This window comes from Grampus griseus, assembly GCF_964374135.1.
Source record: "Grampus griseus genome assembly, chromosome: 11".
Taxonomy (NCBI): Eukaryota; Metazoa; Chordata; class Mammalia; order Artiodactyla; family Delphinidae; genus Grampus; species Grampus griseus.
The window spans coordinates 80,377,983-80,399,667 of record NC_139005.1 but is presented as its reverse complement, the minus strand read 5'-3'; the positions used below and the strand labels follow the sequence as shown (position 1 = coordinate 80,399,667).

General features: G+C 43.6%; 1 protein-coding gene across 18 annotated transcripts in view; it reads left to right on the top strand.

The window, feature by feature from the left end:
- ANKS1B (ankyrin repeat and sterile alpha motif domain containing 1B) overlaps positions 1–21,685 on the top strand; it is a gene marked incomplete at both ends in the record, with an annotated part of 1,159,914 nt that overhangs the window by 1,107,898 nt on the left and 30,331 nt on the right. For all 18 annotated transcript variants that reach the window (XM_082666412.1, XM_082666409.1, XM_082666411.1 and 15 more), the window contains 2 exons: positions 13,563–13,574; positions 14,902–14,988. In XM_082666412.1, the coding sequence (XP_082522538.1) occupies positions 13,563–13,574; positions 14,902–14,988 (99 nt within the window). The remainder of the gene's footprint in view (positions 1–13,562; positions 13,575–14,901; positions 14,989–21,685) is intronic.

The following is a 21,685-nucleotide window of genomic DNA, read 5'->3' as shown; positions in this document are numbered from 1 at the left end:
CATTCATCTGCTTCTTCTGGGCCTCATTTTCTTAGAAAGTAAGGACGTTGGACTGGATGCCCATTAGGGTTCTTCCTGGTTTTATAATTCTGGGAATCTTGTATACTAAATATCTATCTGATCTAAATTATGTCACCAGTGAACAGTAAGAAATGGGAAAGGTTTTCAATCATCAAGCCTCATAATAATTTTAGAGCTATTTATGAAGATGTCTAAGAAATTAACTTGGCATCTCTGATTTAATACATCTGAGTCCAGCCACTTCGATGTGGTAATGAGCACAAATAGCGCATAGAGCACATAGCACCATTTAAAATACACCAAATCTGTGATTTGAATTTCGGTCAATTTCTTAAAATTAAGTGGATCTGAAATTTCATTTGGATAGCAATAGCAAAACCATTTTAATAGTCTCGGTGGAGAATAATTTAGTTAAATACTTGTCTGTTGCTTAAAATGAAAAGGCCATCTATTTAGAAGCCAGTCTTCTGTTCTTTGGGGTGTTTATCCAGTTTGCTGCCCTTGGTGTTATTTTGGGTAGTTTGCGTGAAGATGAGAACTTTATTGCTTCTTAGGATATCATAAACCCTTATTTCCCATCTTGATTAAACAAACATCAGTCTTTGATACAGTAGCTGAAGTTGCACTCACTGGGTTCACCAGAGCCTTTCACAACCAGAAGCGCAGATTTGATCTGTTACGTGGAAGTATTGAATTGTGAATTAGAGCTCTCACCAACTAAAAATGGTGTGGATCTCAACTTGCAGTTGATGTTCAGTTTGAACATCCAGTTGCTGTTTTCTCTCTTTTCAACATGGTTGCATTTCAGCCAAAGGTCCCAGTGTAATCCAGTCTCCCCAGGGGAAATACTTGAGGGCACAGATGATCTTAAAATTGATATACCGTAATGTCACTGTGCCAAAGTATGGTGCACTAAAACTTTACCTGGTTTCCTCTTTCAGTTCAATTGAAAAAAAAAAAGTTTTCAATTCAACAGTATGAATTTTAGCTGAAATTAAAATTTCTTTCCCAGTAAGAAGTAAATCAGTGTAGTTCCTTATTCTGAGAACTGTTTCCTTAAATGTGTTTTTGTTAACAAAGATGACTACAATTCGGCTCCTGCTGTCACTGAGTACGATTCAGTGGAGGAGGCCAACATGTTAACAGTAATTCTAGGAGTAGCAGAAGTATCACCATAGAGGTGTCTTCATGTTGCCATCAGGCGTGGTCTCCTAAAATCAGTTTATTGGGATTAATAACAGTTAACAGTTGAGAGCTGTGGGCCGGGCCCTGCACAAGTGAAATGTACATTAATTCATTTAATCATGAGATAAGTATTGCTATTGTCCCCACTTTCCATATGGGGAGACAAAGGCCAAGGAAGGTTAAGTAACTTGCCCAAGGTCACCCAGCCAGTGAGTAGTGGAACCAGGATTTGAACCCAGGCAGTCTAACTCCACCACCCATACTCGAATCCCCAGGCTGTAACACCTCTCACATGTGCCAGTGGAACATTTATTGTCCTGAATTTTAAAATAGCTGAAAAGGTGGATCATTTATGTTGATAAAGAAAGAACTTTAGAAACCCTCAAAGAGTGTGTAAGATTAGTACCAACTAAATTAAACCATTTAGCTAACAAACATATGTAGTAATTTGGGCTACATTCCAATGTACTAACATAAATAAAAATTTCAGGAGTTTTTTTTGCATCCTTAGCAACTATAAATGTTTTTTTTCCATAACACTTACTTTAACACATTCAGTTTGCCCCAGCAGAAACCAAACACAGTTTTCCCTTCTCTGATAGTCATGATTGGTTATTTTCTGAGTTTATCTAAACCTGTTTATTCATCTCTAAGGTCCCATCAGTTCTGAAATAAAGATAATTCTACACTACTCTCCTGGTGTTCTATTATACACCTATTATTTCAATTAAAAATACACCATAACTAACAGACATGTGTGAGATGATAGTCATTCATATCATTCTGCAGTATGGAATCACTTCTCTCTTTGTTTGTTCAGGTTAACCAGTCTCTTTCCTCTTCAAACTGTCTTAAGATTTTTTAATTAATAGACTTAACTTTTAGAGAAGTTTCGGGTTCACAAGAAAATGGGACATAAAGCACAGAAAGGTCCTTCCATCACCACCACCCTCACAGTTTCCCCTGTTACTAACATCTTGCATTAGTGCGGTATGTTTGTCACAGTTATGAACCAATATTGATATATTATTATTAACTGAAGTCCATGGTTTACATTAGTATTCGTTCTTTATGTCATACAGTGTTTTGGGTTCTGACAAGTGCATGATGTCATGTGTCCACCATTACGATACCGTACAGAATAGTTTCACAGCCTAAAAATCCCTTGTGCTCCACCTACTCACCCCTTCTCTCTGCTGCTACCGTAACACCTGACAACCCTGACCTTCTTGTTACATCCACAGTTTTGTCTTTTCCAGAATGTCATGTAGTTGGAATCATACAGTATGTAGCCTTTTCAGACTGGCTTCTTTCACTTAGCAGAATGCATTTAAGGTTCCTCTGTGTCTCTGGTGGCTTGATAGCTCACTTCTTTTAATCACTGAGTAATATTCCATTGTATGGATGTACCACAGTTTGTTTATCCGTTCACCTATTGAAGGCCATCCTGGTTGTTTCCAAGTTTTGGCATTTATGAATAGAGCTGCTGTAAACACTTTTATGCAGGTTTTCATTGTAAGATTCCCCCCATCCCCGGAAGAATTATCTTCTGAATTGTGTTTAGTGAGAAAGAATCAATAGAAACTTGCAAGAAACCCTGATCATTTTGTAAGTAAAATTGTAGTTTTTGCCTTATCTTTTAGAGTTTTTTTTTTAAATAAAAGCCTACGAGACTATCCATGTCTTGCTACTGAGGCATCCTTTTAGGAAGGATCATTTCTGTGAATTATTTTGCACCTTAGTGGTACAACTGGGCTGCTTATTTCCTTTCCCATGATAGCTTTACAGACATGTCTATTTAAAATTAAAAATTTAAAACATATTAATAATATGTCAGGAGTTGTGACAGATATCCGTTTAATCTGAACACATTCATTTCGTGCTGCCTTTATGTTCCTGGTTGGGTTTTCCAGCTAGATTTGGGCTCAGAGCCAGAGTCTTCCTTTCTAAAAGGGTTCCTGAGAGGAATCCTAGCTCTACGGTCCTGAACACGATCCTCCCCTAACATATTCCCCACAGAACATGGAACCTTCCCTCTGTCACACCTCACATAACACTGTGTGACGTCTGGTCACACCTGCCCTGTGCCCCTTAGAAGGCAGGAACCGTGTGTGCTGTGTCCCCAGGGTCTGCTGATAATAGCTACCTTACGAAGTAGCTGTGATGGTTCCATGAAGTAATGCCTGTGAAGGGCCTAGCTCAGTAAAATCTTAAAACACGTGACCTCTTCCTCCAAACGTTGGAAAAACAAGTAAATCGATGGATAGATTTGCTTTGGATCATTTCATTTGTTTTTCCCCACCTCTGATGGGGACCTTACCCTGATTTTCTATGTATACAGTATATATGAGAGTATTCAGAAACTTAGGGACCCTGCACTCTTCTTTCCAATTTTTAAAGGTCATTGCCAAAAGCAAGAAAAAAATGAAGGAACACTGTAGATACGATGTTACATGTAATTTTGCATTTCATATTTAGGCGAGGTAATTTGTTCCTAATTCTATTGGGAGTTGCTTCTTTTAACTAATGTGTCCACAGGACTGAACTTTACAAAGCAATAAATAGATTGCTTGGGCCTTTCAGTTCTCTTTGGCATGATTAGCTCCCACTTCAAGATTCTACGAGGTACAGTGTTTGGTGAAGTGAGGGATTTGTTCTGGCAACAGGAGGTCCTACTATTCCATTTTGCCTCCCTAGACTTACTCATACCCCATCCCCTAACCCTGACTTTTGCCCCAGGGAATATTTATCACTAATATATAGCACTCTCTCACTTCCCTCATTAAATGTACCATAAGGAAACATCTGCTACTGTAAGTGGTAGGCCATTCTATTCAATTTAATACTCTGAAATCTGACTTTCCCCTAATCCCATAGTTGACGGTTAGAAATGTTCACAGGTGTCACAGGTGTTTGCGTTCAAGGACATTTCCCTAAAAAAAAAAAACAAAAGAAAAAGAAATATCTGTTCTCAACTGTAATAAGGTAGAAATCGGCCTTTCTGATGTAAGAAAGGAAATATTTTAAAATTATGTTTAAGTCAGGAATAAGCAAATCTTCCAGTGTACTTCGGTTTTGGAACCTCTATTTCCCAAAAGGTTTAGACAGTTTCACCATGGTTCAGACTTCTTGTTGAGTCTGTTCCCTTTAACTTTATATGCTCTTTAAACTTTTAATCTGGAAACAATTCTAAAGTTGAATTTTAATATAGATTTCCAAATACTCATCTGTGCCTTGGTTGAAGTGTGAAGACCATCTTTTTTCTGTGTTTGCAAGGAAAGAAATTAATGGCAGAGAATGGATTGGAAAGCTTGAAAAAAGGTAGATTTTAGAATCAGGTAGAAATGTTAAATTAAGAGGCTCTTTCCTTAGGAGAGGCTCGAAGTCATGTTTAGTCCTTCCGTCCTCATACAAATCCCTTCTCTGAGGAACTGTCATTTTCAGAAATAATTTCAGGGACTACTTCTTAGGTACCAGGCTGGGAAAAAAACCTAAAAACAACTGTTTTTTAAAAGTTTCTGTTGCCCAAGTTTCAGGAAAGAATCAAGTTTTATCTTTCACTCTCTCAAAAGTACTGCACGAGGCAGGTAAACACAGGTCTAAGCCCTTGAATGTGGTGTGTGTGTCTGTGTGTGTGTATTAAGATAGCAATACACACAACGAAACAGCTGCCCTTCTAACCCCTGTCACTGTGCTTTGCTCATGTGTACTTTTTGCTTCGTGAGTATTGTATTTTCCTAGGAGTCTACCCAGTGGAACACCAAACGGTCCCAATCACCGTATCCCATATCATCTTCATGCCCCAGTTCTCTTCACTTTTTATTTTTGTTTTTATTACTCTCGTTACTGGCTTTTCTCCCATGTAACACCCTCACTGCTCCACATCACTGAAAGATGTCATGCGCCTCTTCTGTCTTTAATTTCCACTTGTCTGAAGCCCTCTTTCTAAACATAGTGAGTCAGTTGTTTTTGGTTCAGATACATTGTTCTGCTGAACATTCCCTGTTGCAGCCACCGTTTCACTGCAGTCCGAGTATGTTCCGCAGAGGTTATTCAGTTACGCTGACAGATTTTGATTTTAATTCTGCCCTCCTTTGCCAGTGGGGTGCTGTGCTTTGAAAAGCTAAGCGAAAGCATTAATCCTCAGAATAACAGTAATAGCCCAAATCTATTGATGTTCACTACATGCTAGGCACGGAATTATGTCATCTCACAACAGCTCCACAAAAGAGATGCTATATTAACATACCCATTTTACAGATGAAGTAACTAAGACAAAGGGAGGTTAAAATACCTAGCCACATAGTTTGAAAAGGGTGGAGCTAAGACAGAAATCCAAACATACCCTCCTGTGCTCTTACTGTAGTGAGTAGAGGAGGCCCTGGAGGAAGGAGCTTATCATTGGGTCCCTTCATAAATTCAGGATGACACCACACACACACACACACACACACACACACACACACACACGCACACGCACACACACACACACACGCTCTGAAGCTGTACTTAAATGTGATAGACTGAAAAAGTCCGTGTGTTTTTGCACATGTTTACGGTTGACTTTGCTAACTTAAAAAATCTTAAATTTTTTAAACTTTACAGTTGCTTCTTACAAAAGCGATACACATTCACTATTATTCAACTTTCAAATAGGGATATAGAAAAGAGAAATAAAAACAACTGTAGTTTTACCACCCAGAAGTGGTAAACACCCCTCTGTTAACACCTCGTTTGTACATAATCCTCCAGACTGATTAGTTATGCACTTACAGGCATCACCTTTCGACAAAAAATGGAAATATTCTGAGCCTGTTTATAATCTATTTTTAAATACAATATACTTTGAAACATTTTTATTCCAATAACTGTTCGTCCCCAATATTATTTGCACTGGTTGAACAATATTCCAATCCATAACTGAACCAAACTTATTTAACCAGTTCCCCTTTTTGGTCATTAGGTCATTTTCAATTTTTTCCAGTTATAACCAATACTTTGGGTAACATCCCTATACCTCAGTCTTTTTCAGCTGGTCCGATTATGTCTTTAGAATAAGCCACTAAATGTAGAATGACTGGGTCAAAGAGTATACACATCTTGAAACTCTGGGTAAGTATTGCCAAACTGCCTTACAAAAACATTGTTCCAATTTTTACTCCCAGAAGCAGTCCAAGAAGACGCGTTGATGTTTGCTTGTCACACCTCTCAGGGGCATAACTTAATATCTTGGATGTGTTCCTAGTTGAGGGTGAACTGGGGAACTTTTACGAGAAAACATACATCTCCAGCATGACCTCTGGGCTTATCAGCTCTATCTGGTCAACATCTATTCTAGACATAACTCTAGAATCTGTCTTCAGGACCCAAACTCTTTATTTTATGTGCAGAATGTTTTATACTTTCACAGTCCCCGAGGAACCAAGGGTGAATTAAATACTAGTTAATTGCTCTGAAGACCAAGAGCTGCAGCTAACTGCTAACTAAGGATTTTTGGAAATCACTTGTCAAGTGGAGCATAGTGTGTTTTGATAAATTAATGTCTCTCTGAATTAATGTTAAGATGCAGTACAACTGAGTCTATATGTATAGCAGCAGAGAACAGTTCTGACAGTGACTTTCAATCAAATTCATCAACTGCATCTTTAGAGCAGAAGTTCTCAAAGTGTGGTCCCCAGACTGGCAGCATCAGCAGCATCTGGGAACTTGCTAGAAATGCAAAATCTTAGGCCCTACCACAGACGTACTGTCTCGGTCTATTTGGGCTGCTGGAACAAAAATACTGTATACTGGGAGAAATTTATTTCTCATAGTTCTGGAGGCTGGGAAGTCCAAGATGAAGGCACTGGCAGACTTGGTATCTGGCGAGGGCACTTCTCCTGGGTCATAGATGGCCGTCTTTTCACCATGCCCTCCTGGCAGAGGGGGCAAGTGAGCTCTTTCAGGCCTCTTTTATAAACACATAATCCCACTCATGAAGGCTCCACCCTCATGACCTAAGCACCCCGCAAAGGCCCCACCTCCTAATACCATCACACTGGGCGTTAGGGTTCAACAAATGAACTTCGGGGGGATGCAAACATTCGGTCTGTAGCGCTTACTGCATCAGAAACTCTAGGGGTGGCACCCAACAGTCTGTTATTTACCAAGCACTCCATGTTATTTGAATGCTCTGGAAAGTTTGAGAACCACCGCCTTGGTCCACTGGGCATTCCAGTAAGGCTGCTGTGTAGATAGGCTATCCTGGTAGAACAGTCTGCCACAGTGCCTAGATACCAGCCAGGGCCAGAGGAATAGAGAGAGAGGGCATTGCTTTGTGCTGTGCAGACCTGGCCAGGGTGTGTGAGTTACTCCACAGTACAATAGCCGAGTCTTATGCCGGAGGAGGAGTTTGAGTGGCTGCTGCTTGCCCACTGTCTCTTCTTGTCACGTGGCCTTACTTAGGCTCTGTACTCGCCCAGCCTTTGGGTCAGAGTCCTTGTGACCAGAAAAGCCCTTGAGAGGTCATTTACCCTCATTTTCCAGCTAAATGAGACTTACCCCTAAGTCATTAGGGATAGATGAGGGAAACTCTTACCAAAGACCAGATGGAGAAGCTTCCCAGCTGTCCCTAATAATCATTCTGTCCTCTCAAGAAGTCTTTCCTTCTCATCTCACTGCTTGCAGTTTGAGCCAATTTTCTGTTGCCAAAACGAAGTCCTAACCCTTCCCTCCTCGAAGCTGAACTTCACAAGATCTGTGACGTGTTTGCCACGCCATAGGAGTCTCTCGCTGCATCTCTAGTCACATCCGTGGTTCTCCTCCAAGGTCTTCAAAGGCCTCCATGCCTGGCTCTGAGTACCTCGGCTCTCTGAAAAGTCTCCTGAGTTCTCCGTGTGTCGAGAGGCTGGGACAGTGATCCTTCTTTATAAAACTGGCTTCTTCCTCGTTGCTGTACATGAATTCATTTGCTCATTCCTTTAACAATCATGGATTTCAGCAGCTTTTAGATCAAACCCTATGAAATTGCTGATATTGAGCCATTTTTGACCCTTAAAAAAAATGACAACTTCATAGGGTTCACCTGAGACCACGTGCTAGTCATTATAAGAGAGACAAATCGAGAAAGGCGTGGGCCATCCTCAGGTGCCTGAGGGGAGCAGACAGCCCCACCCCAGAGCAGCAGACGCCAAGGGACGGCAGAGGCTCACAGAGCAGGCTGGGGGAGCAAAAGGAAAGCCGTCCCGTCGGCTGGGAGGCCAGAAAGTGACTTTGAAACTGAGCTTTCCCCAGAAAGTGACCTTGAAACTGAGCTCCAAAGGGTAAGAGTTCATGTTAAATGGCTGATTTGCGGTCTGTTTTTTCTCTGTTAATAATCCCCGCAGCGTAGCTGGTTTTGCTGCATACAAAATCACCACAATATTGCTTGTTTGGTGTATTTTTTTAATCATTTGAAAGTCACTTGAGGCTACCAAACATAATTGTTTGATCCTATTTTAATTTACTTGCTGAAACTGAATATAATAATTAAGTGTTGAAACTAAGGAAAATATTATATGGCAAAATTAATAGTTATGGGGCTTCCCCGGTGACGCAGTGGTTGAGAGTCCGCCTGCCGATGCAGGGGACGCGGGTTCGTGCCTGGTCCGGGAGGATCCCACATGCCGCGGAGCGGCTGGGCCCATGAGCCATGGCCGTTGAGCCTGCGCGTCCAGAGCCTGTGCTCCACAACGGGAGAGGCCACAACAGTGAGAGGCCTGCGTACCGCAAAAAAAAAAAAAAAAAAATTAATAGTTATAACTCAGCACTGAATATCTAACTAGAAAGCGTTCTCAGGGTAGCCGTGTGTAGGTTAAAATATGCTCTAAGTTGGATGGCAGTAGACCATTGGGAAATCTGTGCCAGTCTGTGCTTAAAATACGCCAGCAGTTATCGGGGTATTGTAAGAATGAAGAGTCAGTGACCTCCTCCCCGCGGACTGCCTCACTCTTTTTCCTCTCTGTGCTGATTACTGGGCACAGTTGATTCCTGTTAAGAGCATAAATGTCACTCTGGACTCAAATCCAACATTACAGCTCACAGCTGAAGTGTTTCCAGTCCCAGTTATAAACCTCTTTGCTCTCATTCACACTTGTGAAAGTCCTGCTCTGAGATGCAAAGATCCCTGCAATCTCACAAGGATATTCTCATACTGTTGATTCTGCATTAGAAAATGAGAAACTATTGATATTTTCAGGGTGTGCTGTGAGGCTAGAACAAAAGCTCAATGGCAAATTCTTACTTGATACAAATATTCCAAGCAGTTCATAATTTGTCATTTAAAAGGAAAAGAAAAAAGATAGTGAATTTTTGGATTCACCAAGGTTGATTCCTTCCTTGGTGAATCCAAAAATCCCTCTTGAAAAAAAAGAATGCTTTGAAAGTGTTCAGTTACTTTTCCTATTAAGTACAATATTTCAGAACAATATTCAGTCCACCTCCAGATAGAAAATTATGATCCCTGTTCTGTATGATGCTTAAAAACAATATAAATCCAAGTGCTAAATAAAGGACTGGCTTTATATTGAACATTCAAAAGTTGCATTTTATTTTAGGTTTCAGAAATGTAACATCTCTATATAACTAAATACTGTTTCTCTTAGAATAATAAAAGGATGGTCATCTTAATTCAGGAAATTGTGAAGAAAATGCAATGGAATATCACTCTATTCTTTCAGCTTTCAGTGGGAGAACAAGATGCTGCAAAGGTTAAGTTAATTTGGGGCATTACCCCTGAGTATGTAGCTGATTAGGTATGCAGAGGTCCTCATTACAAATTAGTCTCTCCTGTGAAGCTGGCACTGAAGGGAGGGGCTTTGAGGACTCCGGGAAACCTCAGAAATTCCACAGAGTGGGGCACAGTAAAAAGCAATTAGAAACAAAAGGGAACCACAAAAGAAAGTTTGCCCTGAGCATTTTACTGAGGAAATGGGCCTGAAGAAGAGAATTCTGTTTATACAAATAAATAAAGCTTCAATGTTTAACATACACATATGGGCGTATTCACCATCCAGAAACACAGCGAAGCATGAAGATAGGCCATAGAAACCAAGCTGCCTGAGAGCAGATGCTTTGTAACCTGAGCAGTGGTGTCCAGACTAGGTGCCTTTGTCCCTGGGCAGGAGAAGAAGGTGATTACAACACTGAAGAGAAGCTAGGGAGGGTGGGACTTCAGCTGCCTGGGACCAGGCTGAAGCCCCGAGCTCACATTTTGATATCTGAAAAGCCTTCCTAAAATGAAGCACTTATTGGATTTCTTGCCTCCCTGGTTAGCCAGTGAAGACAGTATATTTACCTTCTTTCTGTGCGCTTTCATCTTTCATTAAAATTATGTGTGAATAGACCTCTCTAAAGCTCTGTAAAGTACACCATCAGAAAATCCTCTAGATTCTAGAGTCCAGAAAGAGGTTGGATCCGTATCTCTTATAGAAATATAATCGCCTTAACAGAGGTGCATTACCCTGAAGACCTCCCACAGCCCCTTTGAAGTCTGCGGCTGGCCAGATCCATCATCTTTTTATCTTGACTCAGTGGAAGAAGAAGTACAGTTTGGGCTGCAGGTTGGAACCTGTGGCCACCCGCAATACAGCCTGCATCGATGGGACCCCAGTGCGGCCTCCAGTTAGGAAAGCAGGGCTTCTTGCCACCCACGGAAGAGAAAAAAATGACCATCCTTTATCTTTTCTTCTTTGTTTAGCTTGGCTGGACATACGATGTGAAATCTTAGTATCAGGACAGAAATCCCCGCTGATGCCCTCATTTCAGCCTAAGAGCCTGTGTCCTGACCTGCCTGTCTTTCTAGCTCTCTGGTCCCCCTCTTGGCATTCATTGCACCGTGTTCTTTTCTGTGTCTGCTGCCACCGTTGTCCTGAAGCTGCTCTTGATAAAATCAGCAACAAATTTTTCTACTTGCCCAAACCAGGGGTTTCACCCGGGAAACAGTAAAAGTAGCGGCCACTCCTATGTGTGCCAGCCGCTGTGCCAGGCACAGATTTTTAGGCCTTTTTAGTCTTCCTGGCATCAGGCACTGCTCCCACCTTCTAAGGAATCTTCTTCTGGACTTGTGATACTGCTGTCAGGTTTCAGACTCCTTCATTGACTCTTCTTACCCATTAAGTATTAACCATCCCCTGAGGGATGATTCTTAGACCTCCTCTAGTTCACTCTTTGAGCCACTTTATCTGCTTCCATATCCTCAGCCACCCCCTCAATGTGGTTGGATTTCCAGATCTGAAAATGCTTATTTCCAGTTTTCTAGTGGACATCCCCACAGGATTATCACATTCGAGAGGGTTTCATGCGAACGCACATCCCCCTCCAGGGTTCCTATGTCGGCTGACGGCCTCTTTGTCCGCGGTCCTCCCGCTCGCCCATCTTCTGTCCGGATCAGTCAGCAGGTCCTCGTGATTCTTCTTTATCAGAATGGTGGCCCCCCCTTCCATTCTCCAGAGCATCTACTTCAACTCAGGTGCTTAGGTTCTCTCAATTGAATTTACACCACAGCTTCCTGCCTCCCTGCATTCAGCCTCTAGCTATTCCAGTCCATCCAACCACCAGAACTATCTTTTTGCAACAGAGATCTGATCCTACTTAAAAGCTTCCAGTGGATCCCAGCTTGGTGGAGTAAGTCACAGTCTTCCAAACCTATTGTACCAGCCTCATCTCCCACCAATTACCCAAACCCACTATATTATTTCTCATTTCCAGATGTTTATGTGTGTGTTGATTCTGCGGCTAAAACAGCCTCTGTGTCCTCTTCTGCCACATGGAAAATTCCTATCCAACCTTTAAGAGCCAGGTCGGTCACCCCTAGCGGGCAGCCGGTGTTAGTTGAATGAATGGATGAGGACTTGCCCACCTCCTCGTGCAGAGTGAGGCTCTCCCTGCTCAGCACTCTGGAAGCATTCTGTTCACATCTCTGTCCCATTTGTCACCATTTGCGTTATAGCTGCTCTCCGTATCAGACCAAGCCAGGAACGGTGACGTGTGCTTCATGTGCCCCTTCCTCTCCCTCTCCCATGGCAGACGTTCCCAACCCTCTTTACGACAGAGCCCAGACACAGGCTCAGAATCCTTCTCAACACGGCACTAGACAACCACTCTCAGCAGACCTGAGTCTGCACACAGTCTGAGGTCTGTGTGACATCCCCCAAAGAAGACTCTGCATTTTTCCAGCACATGGGCCGCCTACCCAGTATAACCACTCAATTGCTCAATGAATGAGAAATGGGTTTTTCTCTTTTCTTTAGGGGGTTTTTCTTGATACTACATGAAGTGTTGGTATTTTAACCTTGGGTTAGGTGTATATTATTTCATGTTACAGATAGATCTGTCCACGAGAATGTACTCACAGCAAGAGATGAGCGAGGTGATTTGTTAAAACCCATTGTTACTCTTTGCAAAGAATTCTTCACACACACACACACACACACACACACACACACACAGTCCACCAAACCACTGCCTGTTCCTTCCCCGTCTCTACAGATTCAGCCCACGGCCTTGCCTTACAGTCAGCACACTGCATGTTATTTCCTCTAGCCTTGCCTTCACTTAATCTTGCACATTGTTAAGAGTTGGTTGGATAAAGCATTAAAAAAGATAAAAGTATCCTTACATTCCAATTTCATAATATCTCTTTTCGGCAATCACAAAAGAAAACTGTTGAGTCTGGGTAATTTTAAAACTAGTTAAAAAGCACTTCGAGGGAGCTGCTTTTTTCTATACTGTATGAAACAGTTAATATTAAATAGTAATACTCTCAGTAATCCATTTTCTTTGTCTTTGATGCGGATATAGTAGCTATCAAAAAGATGTGTCAAAAACAACCAGGAAAATGAGAAGCACCTTTTCCATGGCTCAAGTGAAAGATGAAATGTAATTATCATTATTGAGTTCAATGAGTTTCATTCACACTCTCCAACCTTCTTTCATTCTGGTCACATTTTCAGAGTTTAAAAATGGAAAATGGGTAATAATAAATGAAGAAATCAAGAAAGTTCATATTTTTCTCGGTTTCCTTAATATACATAAGACAGCTGGTTGTGGAACACTCAAAGCAGAAGGCTCTTGCATGTCAGTCATCAGACGACTGTGCAATGCAATAAACAGAACGATGAGAAAACAGTAAAAGCAGAGGAGAGACAGGGTCTGGAAAAGCCTGCAGTAATCTCTAAAATTACAGTTTCCCTGCATCAACATATATCTGTAGAGCCTATTCTCTTTACCGTTTAATGAGTCTGTGCTGTCTGTGAATTACTGAAATGGTTTCCTCTCACCTTTTTATGTATTTTCTCTCCTATTATGTTCTCACCTGTCTTGTCTGGAAAATCCATCAGGCTAACTGTCAGGTAGGTTCTTCTTGATGTTTAATGTGATTATTAGGAGTATCCACAGCAGGAAATGAAGTAAACAGACTGTGAGTGACCTGTGATGAATGATGAAACTAACCAGAAAAGGCAGTTGCTAAATTACAGAGAAACTTTTTGCAGATGCATAAAACTGTAGAAGCTGCAAACTGTAAGCACATTCAACCATTGTGAACATCTATCGTAAGAACTTAGCCTAAGGGATTACAGCAGCTCTGAATGATAAAGTAGGTTGCCTGCACTGTCCGGTTTTGCTGTGGCTGATAATACAGCCTGCCCCCGAGGGCTCAGTTGTCATGGAGTGGTATTATATCCTATGTGGCCATGAGCAATTCTGCTGTAAACTATCAGCTTTTATAGATTTGGCCAGGTCCAAGAAAAATTCACAACGATGTTTTTTGTTTTTTGTTTTTTTGTGGTACGCGGGCCTCTCAACGTTGTGGCCTCTCCCGCTGCGGAACACAGGCTCCGGACGCGCAGGCTCAGCGGCCATGGCTCACAGGCCCAGCCGCTCCGCGGCATGTGGGATCTTCCCGGACACACAAACCCGTGTCCCCTGCATCGGCAGGCGGACTCTCAACCACTGCGCCACCAGGGAAGCCCCACGATGTTTTTTTTTTAAAGGTCTTTTTGATGTGCACCATTTTTAAAGTCTTTATTGAATTTGCTACAATATTGCTTCTGTTTTTATGTTTTGGTTTTTGGGCCACGAGGCATGTGGGATCTTAGTTTCCCGACCAGGGGTCAAACCCACACCCCGTGCATTGGAAGGCAAAGTCTTAACCACTGGACCACCAGGGAAGTCCCCACAATGATGTATTTTAGATCCCTGTTTTAAGTACGTATTCAGGCATGCCTTGTGCCTTGAAGAAAGAGAGAGACTAGGAAGAAATGGGGAGAGGTGGCATGTATTTTGTTAATGCTAAACTCATCCTTAGAGTTCAATCTGACGTGGCTTAACTCTAGTCAAAAGAATAGTTGTTTGAAATTGCATAGGGGACAGAGCGGTTCATTTCTCCCCTTGGGGTCAGGGAGAGGGCGTATTCCTTCACCCACATGGAGCAGCGGAACGAGCTCTTTTTAGATCCTCAAGTGCAAAGCAGATACTTTATAAACCCAAACCGTAGCTAAGCCCAGGAGGAGAGACATACATTTAAATTAGAGTGTGTTTGGTGTGTGTTTGATGTGTGTGTGTGTGTGTGTATTGTTTTTAGCTTGAGCTCATTTTTATCTTTCAAGAGAAAGAATTATGTGCTGCAGTTGCCATGGAACACAGACTGCTCTAACAGCGTTCTAATTTTAATTTCAGAAGTCTACAGAGCAAATGAAGAAGGTCCCTACTATTATCCTTTCAGTCTCTTATAAAGGAGTCAAATTTATTGATGCAACAAATAAGGTGGGTACCGCACCTCTCTTTGGTTTAGACACCAGATACAGTCCTGAGTCAATGATCTAAAATCCGTTGCTTCCCATCATACCCAACCTCCCCCATTTTAATCACTCCTCACCCCTGACTTTCATGATCCCTAAAACAACTGTACACACACTCACACACACACTCACACACACACACAGGGGGGCACATCGCATTTGGGGGCTTGATCTAGGATTCCTACACATACTTTGCTTTCACTTTTCCCTGGTACCTTCCTTAGTAGACTATGGCCACTCAGTACCTGGCATGTCCCTTTGGATCCAGAGAATATTAAAACAGAAAAAAAATCATGTCTAGTGTGAAAATGTACCAGTGTCATCATTCCTCCACCAGAGGAAGTGTATGTTACCAGGTGAAGGGCTAGAACATTTGTCTTTTCATTGCTCCAGAGATAGGCCTGTCCTTTCTTTTGATGTATGTAATGAATACCTGACACAGGGAACCCATGCTCTGGCGTTTACATCATATAATTGCATTTCGTTCTCAACTATTGAGATGGAAGCGAGGGTTCCAACCGTATTGTTTTCTTAAGAGACACAATCAGAAAAGAAGCTCAGGCCGTGCTGTGACTCTGCGGTGACTTTGTGCTCACAGTGGGAACAGCTTGTGGGCCCTGAGGGCAAGTGTAGACATCTGGGTTGCATTTTACTTAGAAAGTGTCCTTTCTTGGCAAAGGTGACAGAGTGCAGGTGCTAGACTAGAAAACTCGGGTATGACCACTCTCACCCTCCATCAATTCAAACCTGACCTGCTCCTCCTCCAAAACCCCCACATGTCCTGCAATTTCATCTTACGTCCTTCCAACCAAAAAAGTGTAGAAATAGGGGAAATGAGGTGATGCCCATTGGTAAACACCATTTGTTTTCTGGACTGCCTACCTAGTCCTCCCAGCTGGACCCGCTCCACTCTGGAGAAAGGAAACAAAAGTCATGAAACAGGTGAATTTAAACAATGGAAATTTAGGACCACGGCAGCTGGATTTAGATCCAGGGAAACGTCCCGTGGGCAGTGACCCTTGACCATCTATAATAAACCTGAGCTTCTGAATCGACCAGTTCAAAGCCTTCCCAGTTTGTTTTCTGTAATGAAGAAGATTGCCACGTCAGCAGGCAGATAAGGCCAAGCTCCCCAGGTCTACTTAGAACCACCTCCCAGGTTTAGAAGCAGTTCTGAAACTCAAGCCGAAAGCTGGTAACTCAGTCTGGTCCTGCTAGTTGATGACACCCAAAGCACACTCAGAGTCAGATGCCTTCCGTGGAATGATGCTCCAACCCGGCAATATGTCATTGACAGTTACTGCTGTCAGATTACAGTTATGGAAACTCTGATCAGAAAAATCCCAGTTGATTTGCCTTTTTATTTCTTGGAAGCAACTTTAGGTGCTGGTGCACAAACTTCCTTTAGCCCTAGATTATAGTCAGTCGGCTTTAAAAGTTTCTAAACTTTATGGAACTCTGACTGAAGATAGCATTGCTTTCACTGTTATCTAAATTTCAAGAAAGGCTTTGGCATTTGGATTTTTTTTTACCTAACCTGGAGCAACTGTCTCTACCCCATTTGCACTTGAAAAACATGAATGGCAATATGTTATCAGCTTATGAGTCTGACGCTCTCTTAGATTAACAGCCTTAGCAGACTTGGATTCTGACAGTTTCTGAGCAAGTGGTATTTGCCCTGAGAAGTTTCCAGAGTCTTAAGGCTGTCATCCTATGAAGATGGTGGTATGACTGGGTGCGTCTGTATTAACTGCATCCTCTCTAACCCACTCTCCACCATCAGAGGAAGGAGAGAGCGCTATCGGCCCTGTGGCATTTTGCTTACAGACACATCAAGGGCCCTAGATCTTGATCTCCCAGACTTTGAGGGAATGCTTCTGTTTCAGTGGCCAGTACTTAGATGAGTTATTCATAGATCTCTGCTCACTAATGACTACTCTGGAAATCTAAGCAATGAAAGAGACGCAAAAGATAATTGTGTGAATAAAGGCACTAAATAAAGAAGGCCCGCATTTCTTTCAAGCCCTTGCAGTGTGGTCCTCAGCCTGTTTTCAGAATCCAGAGCAAAGGCAAAGTGCATATGTTGGTAGCAGGTGGAACCAGCCTCTCTGTGACTATATGACAACGTGTGCCTGGCTGTTTTAGGAGTTTGGGGACATCGACTTCAACACTGGGGCTGCACAGGGTCCCCATCCCAGTGTCCTGTGATGTAGTGACCTACCCCAGTCTAATGGTGGATAGGGAGAGGGTGGGTGACTCGGGGCCGTGGTCTAGGAGTGTGTGAGAAGCCTAAAGCAGAGAGCTTGTATTAGAAGGTGGAAGAAAGAAACGGTGTAGAGCTGCGTTGGTGGAGTTTGGGGAAGACTGAGAAACACCGCCAGCCAGGGCTGAAGGCCTGGTTTCAGGGGGCACAGAGGAGCCAGTGTTGAAGAGTCTTCCTCAGGTTGTGGTATGAAAGGAACTGTGCTCATCCAGCAGTGTCTGCAGTGGCATCGTGCGTGCCACTTGGTCCTGTACAAAGACCAGCCTCTAAATTAAGACCCACAGCAGGAAAGGAGCAGATTGATAAACTCCAGGTCCTGCTTTCGGTTTGTACCAGAGATTCCTCCCCTGGCAAGCATCTGGGGGGAACCACTTTGATTTGAAGTGAAGGACTTGTGACGCATAGACATCTGTGAAGACCTCACAGTTTGTGGTGCTTGTGAGCACTAAGCCTGTAGTAAGACACAACCAGAAGTCACAGCTTATTGTTCATGTTTGATGCTTTCTTTTTTTTCAGATGCTCATCATTTTTTTAAATTTATATTTATTTATTTATTGGCTGCGTTGGGTCTTCGTCGCTGCACACGGGCTTTCTCTAGCTGTGGCGAGTGGGGGCTACTCTTTGTCGCGGTGCACGGACTTCTCATTGCAGTGGCTTCTTTTGTTGCAGAGCACGGGTTCTAGGCACACAGGCTTCAGTAGTTGTGGCACACGGGCTCAGTAGTTGTGGCTCGCAAGCTCTAGAGCGCAGGCTCAGTAGTTGTGGCGCACGGGCTTAGTTGCTCCGCATTATGTGGGATCTTCCCGGACCAGGGCTCAAACCCATGTCCCTTGCATTGGCAGGCGGATTCTTAACCACTGCGCCACCAGGGAAGTCCCCTGTACTTTATTGTTAACCGGTCCTCTCCTAACCGCCGCATCTCTGTAACCCTACCCTGGTCAGATAGAGGGGGTGTTCATCCTGCACTGGACGTAATCGAAGGCCTCAGACCTTCACTAAGTGACTGCCCTGCAGTCACACAGCTAGCTGGTCATGGAGAAGGACTAAAACTTAACTTTCCCACTCCCTAACCTAACGCTTTTTCACTTTCACTTCATGCGACCTTCCACCAGTCCGTTTGACATGCAGTGGATGCTTAATTAGGTGTTAATGACTTTTCCCCTCCTTTTAGCCCCCATTAGACTGTGTGAAAGATGTACCCTCCAGCAAAGCACTTCTTTCCTTTTACTCTAATATAAAGTACCAGCTTTGGCTGAGTTCATGGGGAAGGGTTAGGTGCCTAGCTGTAAACTTGTAAACCTGTTACCTAGCAACCTGGGAAATGAATTGAATCACTAAACCTGGTAAGAAGGAAGAAGCGGAAAATGATCTTGAATTAAAAATGGAACTTGGATTAGATCTATACTAAAATGTTACAGGTAAATCACACCAGCTTTCTGTAGATCCGTAGCCCAGAGGTACGTCAGCATGGCATTCTGCCAAGAGGGCTGCAACTGCTTAGCTCCAGACCCATCTTCAGATCAGCAGGGTCTCCCAAGAAGCGACACCGTCCGCACATCCAGTGCCTGGCTGAAGGTGGGTTGCATTTTGCCTTCCTGCTGTGACCCCCTCCTCAGTCTTCTCATCCAGCTAGATTAGGAACAATGCAGTGCCTGGGTTGGTTTGTTAGTTTGTTTTTAATTTATTTATTTTATTTATTTTTGGCTGCGTTGGGTCTTCATTGTTGTGCGTGGGCTTTGTCTAGTTGCGGCGAACGGGGGCTACTCTTCATTGCGGTGCGCGGGCTTCTCATTGCGGTGGCTTCTCTTGTTGTGGAGCATGGGCTCTAGGCACTCGGGCTTCAGCAGTTGTGGCACATGGGCTCAGCAGTTGTGGCTCGTGGGCTCTAGAGCGCAGGCTCAGTAGTTGTGGTGCGGGCTTAGTTGCTCCACAGCATGTGGGATCTTCCCAGACCAGGGCTCGACCTGTGTCCCCTGCATTGGCAGGTGGATTCTAAACCACTGCGCCACCAGGGAAGCCCAGTTTGTTTTGAATGTCAGCTTCAAACAGGGCTTATGCTATTTTTTTAGGCACAGATTAACTTGGAACTTTTGCCTAAACAAGTGCCAGTTGTTTTTTATAGCACATGTTTCTAAAAAGCTCAGAGTCAAGTTAAGAGTGTGTGCTGTCCTCATCTGCACCACCCTCTCTGCAGGTCTCCTCCAGGTAGCCCCCGACCAGGCTGCTGCCTCTATGTGGGGTGCTCTCTGGACGGGTGCTGCATTGTCTCCCTCATAAAAGGCCTGGCCTGTGGAGGAGACTCAGAGAAGGGGCCTACCTGTCGTAGTCAGGAGTGAGGGAAGCAGGGAGAGGCCAGTTTCTAGGCCCATCACTTCGTTATCACACCCCCTTCTGAGACCGTCTCTGTTAATTGGCTGAACCAAACAAGTCTCTTCTACACCCACCAGCCAGATACCTCTTTAGCTGTTTCTCTACATGATGAAAGGCAACAGACAAGAAAAAGAACCACTCCCTGCTGAAGGGTACTGAGCTGCCACATTTTCTAGCCAAAGAAGCGACAGGGTGACCCCAGTCCTGGCTTGAGCCTTTTAAAAGCCCTCGTCTCCTTAGAAGGTGCTTAGATATGGAGGCTCAGCTGCATGAAGGCGTCCACTGTAAACTGAGGAACATCACCTGTACCTCATGATGATGTCAGCTTTTAATGTATGGAGGCGCCACTAATGACAGGGTGGAAAGAATGTATCCTTCCTTGACTTCTCCAAGGAGGAAACTGTGCAGTCTCCATCCTGTCTCCAGCTGTAGTATCCTTAGCCTTGGAATCGTCGTACACGTGGAGAACTAGCCTCACTGCTCTGCAGAGGTGGGCAGTGCAGACTGCTGGCAGTGTCTCAGTGTTGCCTAATGCACATTTGTGTGCCCGATGCACAGTGAGGCTAAGCAAACCGAAGGTCAGAGTTCGGAGCAGAGAAAGGTTTATTGCAGGGCCGAGCAAGGGGAACGGGTGGCGCATGCCCCCCAAATCTCCAAGCTCCTCAAAGGGTTTCAGCAAAACATTTTTAAAGGCCAGGTAAGGGAGGGGCGTCCCAGGGTATGTGATCAGCTCATGCACAGTTTTCTGATTGGTTGATGGTGATCAATCCTTAGGCACTGGAAGGTCTGGGGGCTACGTGCTCACGATCATCAGTAGTTAATTTCTTCCTTTTTGTGGTGGTTTTGAGCCTCTGAAAAACTCAGGGAATATGCATGAGATACTGTTATCTGGGTACTTCTGAGAGGAGGTGCAGCAGAGGGCATGAGGGAGGGGTATGTCCTGAGAAGGCCGCTGCTCAGTTACATCAGTAGTGAGATCCCAGGTCCTCACCACGTTCTAGCACCACGGATATATTAGGAAGTTCTGTTCAAAATACCTCCCTACACAGTCCATTGCTATGAATTCATTTAAAAGCAAATTTTTAAAGTGCCAATTAGGATGACTGAGTGCCAATAACGTGAGTTATTCTTAACTGATTGTAGAATGTCTGTATTAGCTTGCCTTTCCTCTAGTTTAGACCATGGGAACAGAGGAATTAAAGTTTCAGCAGTGGGAGAGGAGGCTGATTTGGGGACATGGAGCAACACAGAGGAGGGCAGGCCTCGGAGTTTAAAAGACAGCCCTGGGCTCCTGGAGATTAGAGAAGAGGGGGCCAGTTTCCAGAAAATTGGGAGGGAGGACCCAGAAAGAGGAAAAATGTCTTAGCACTATAGTAAATTACCACAGACTGGGTTGCTTAAACCATGAATATTTATTTCTCACAGTTTTGGAGGCTGGAAAGTCCAAGATGAAGTCACCAGCAGATTCAGTGTCTGATGAGAGCCCCCACTCCCTGCTTCATAAGTGGCCGTCTTTCTGCTGTGTTCTCACACGGCAGAGAGAGCCAGCTAGCTCTCTTGCCTTGTCTTGTAAAGGCACTAATAGCATTCACAAGAGCTCCACCCTCATGACCTAATCACATCCTAAAGGCCCACCTCCAAGCAGCATCACACTGGGGGGCTAGAATTTCAAGATACACACTTGGGGAGGATGCAAACATGCGGTTCATAATTAAGAGAGATCTCCAAAGATACACTTTGCCTACTTAACAATTTTTCCCTGGGCCACAGTGCTGTCACACACCACTGAAAATTGTCAGGAGTGACATCTTGTGAATTGGCAAGATTCAGGGAATTCAGTGCAATGAAAATCACAGGGCACTTCACTGTTAACACTTTCCCGAGAAGCTGATCAACCTTATGCTAGTAAAAAAGAAAGTCTCAAGAACACAAAATGCCAATTTAGTTAAAATTTGGAGCCAATGCTCTATTTTCAGTAATAGTGGATCCTGGATAGGTGAGACCAAATCCACAGGCTTCCCGAAGTAAT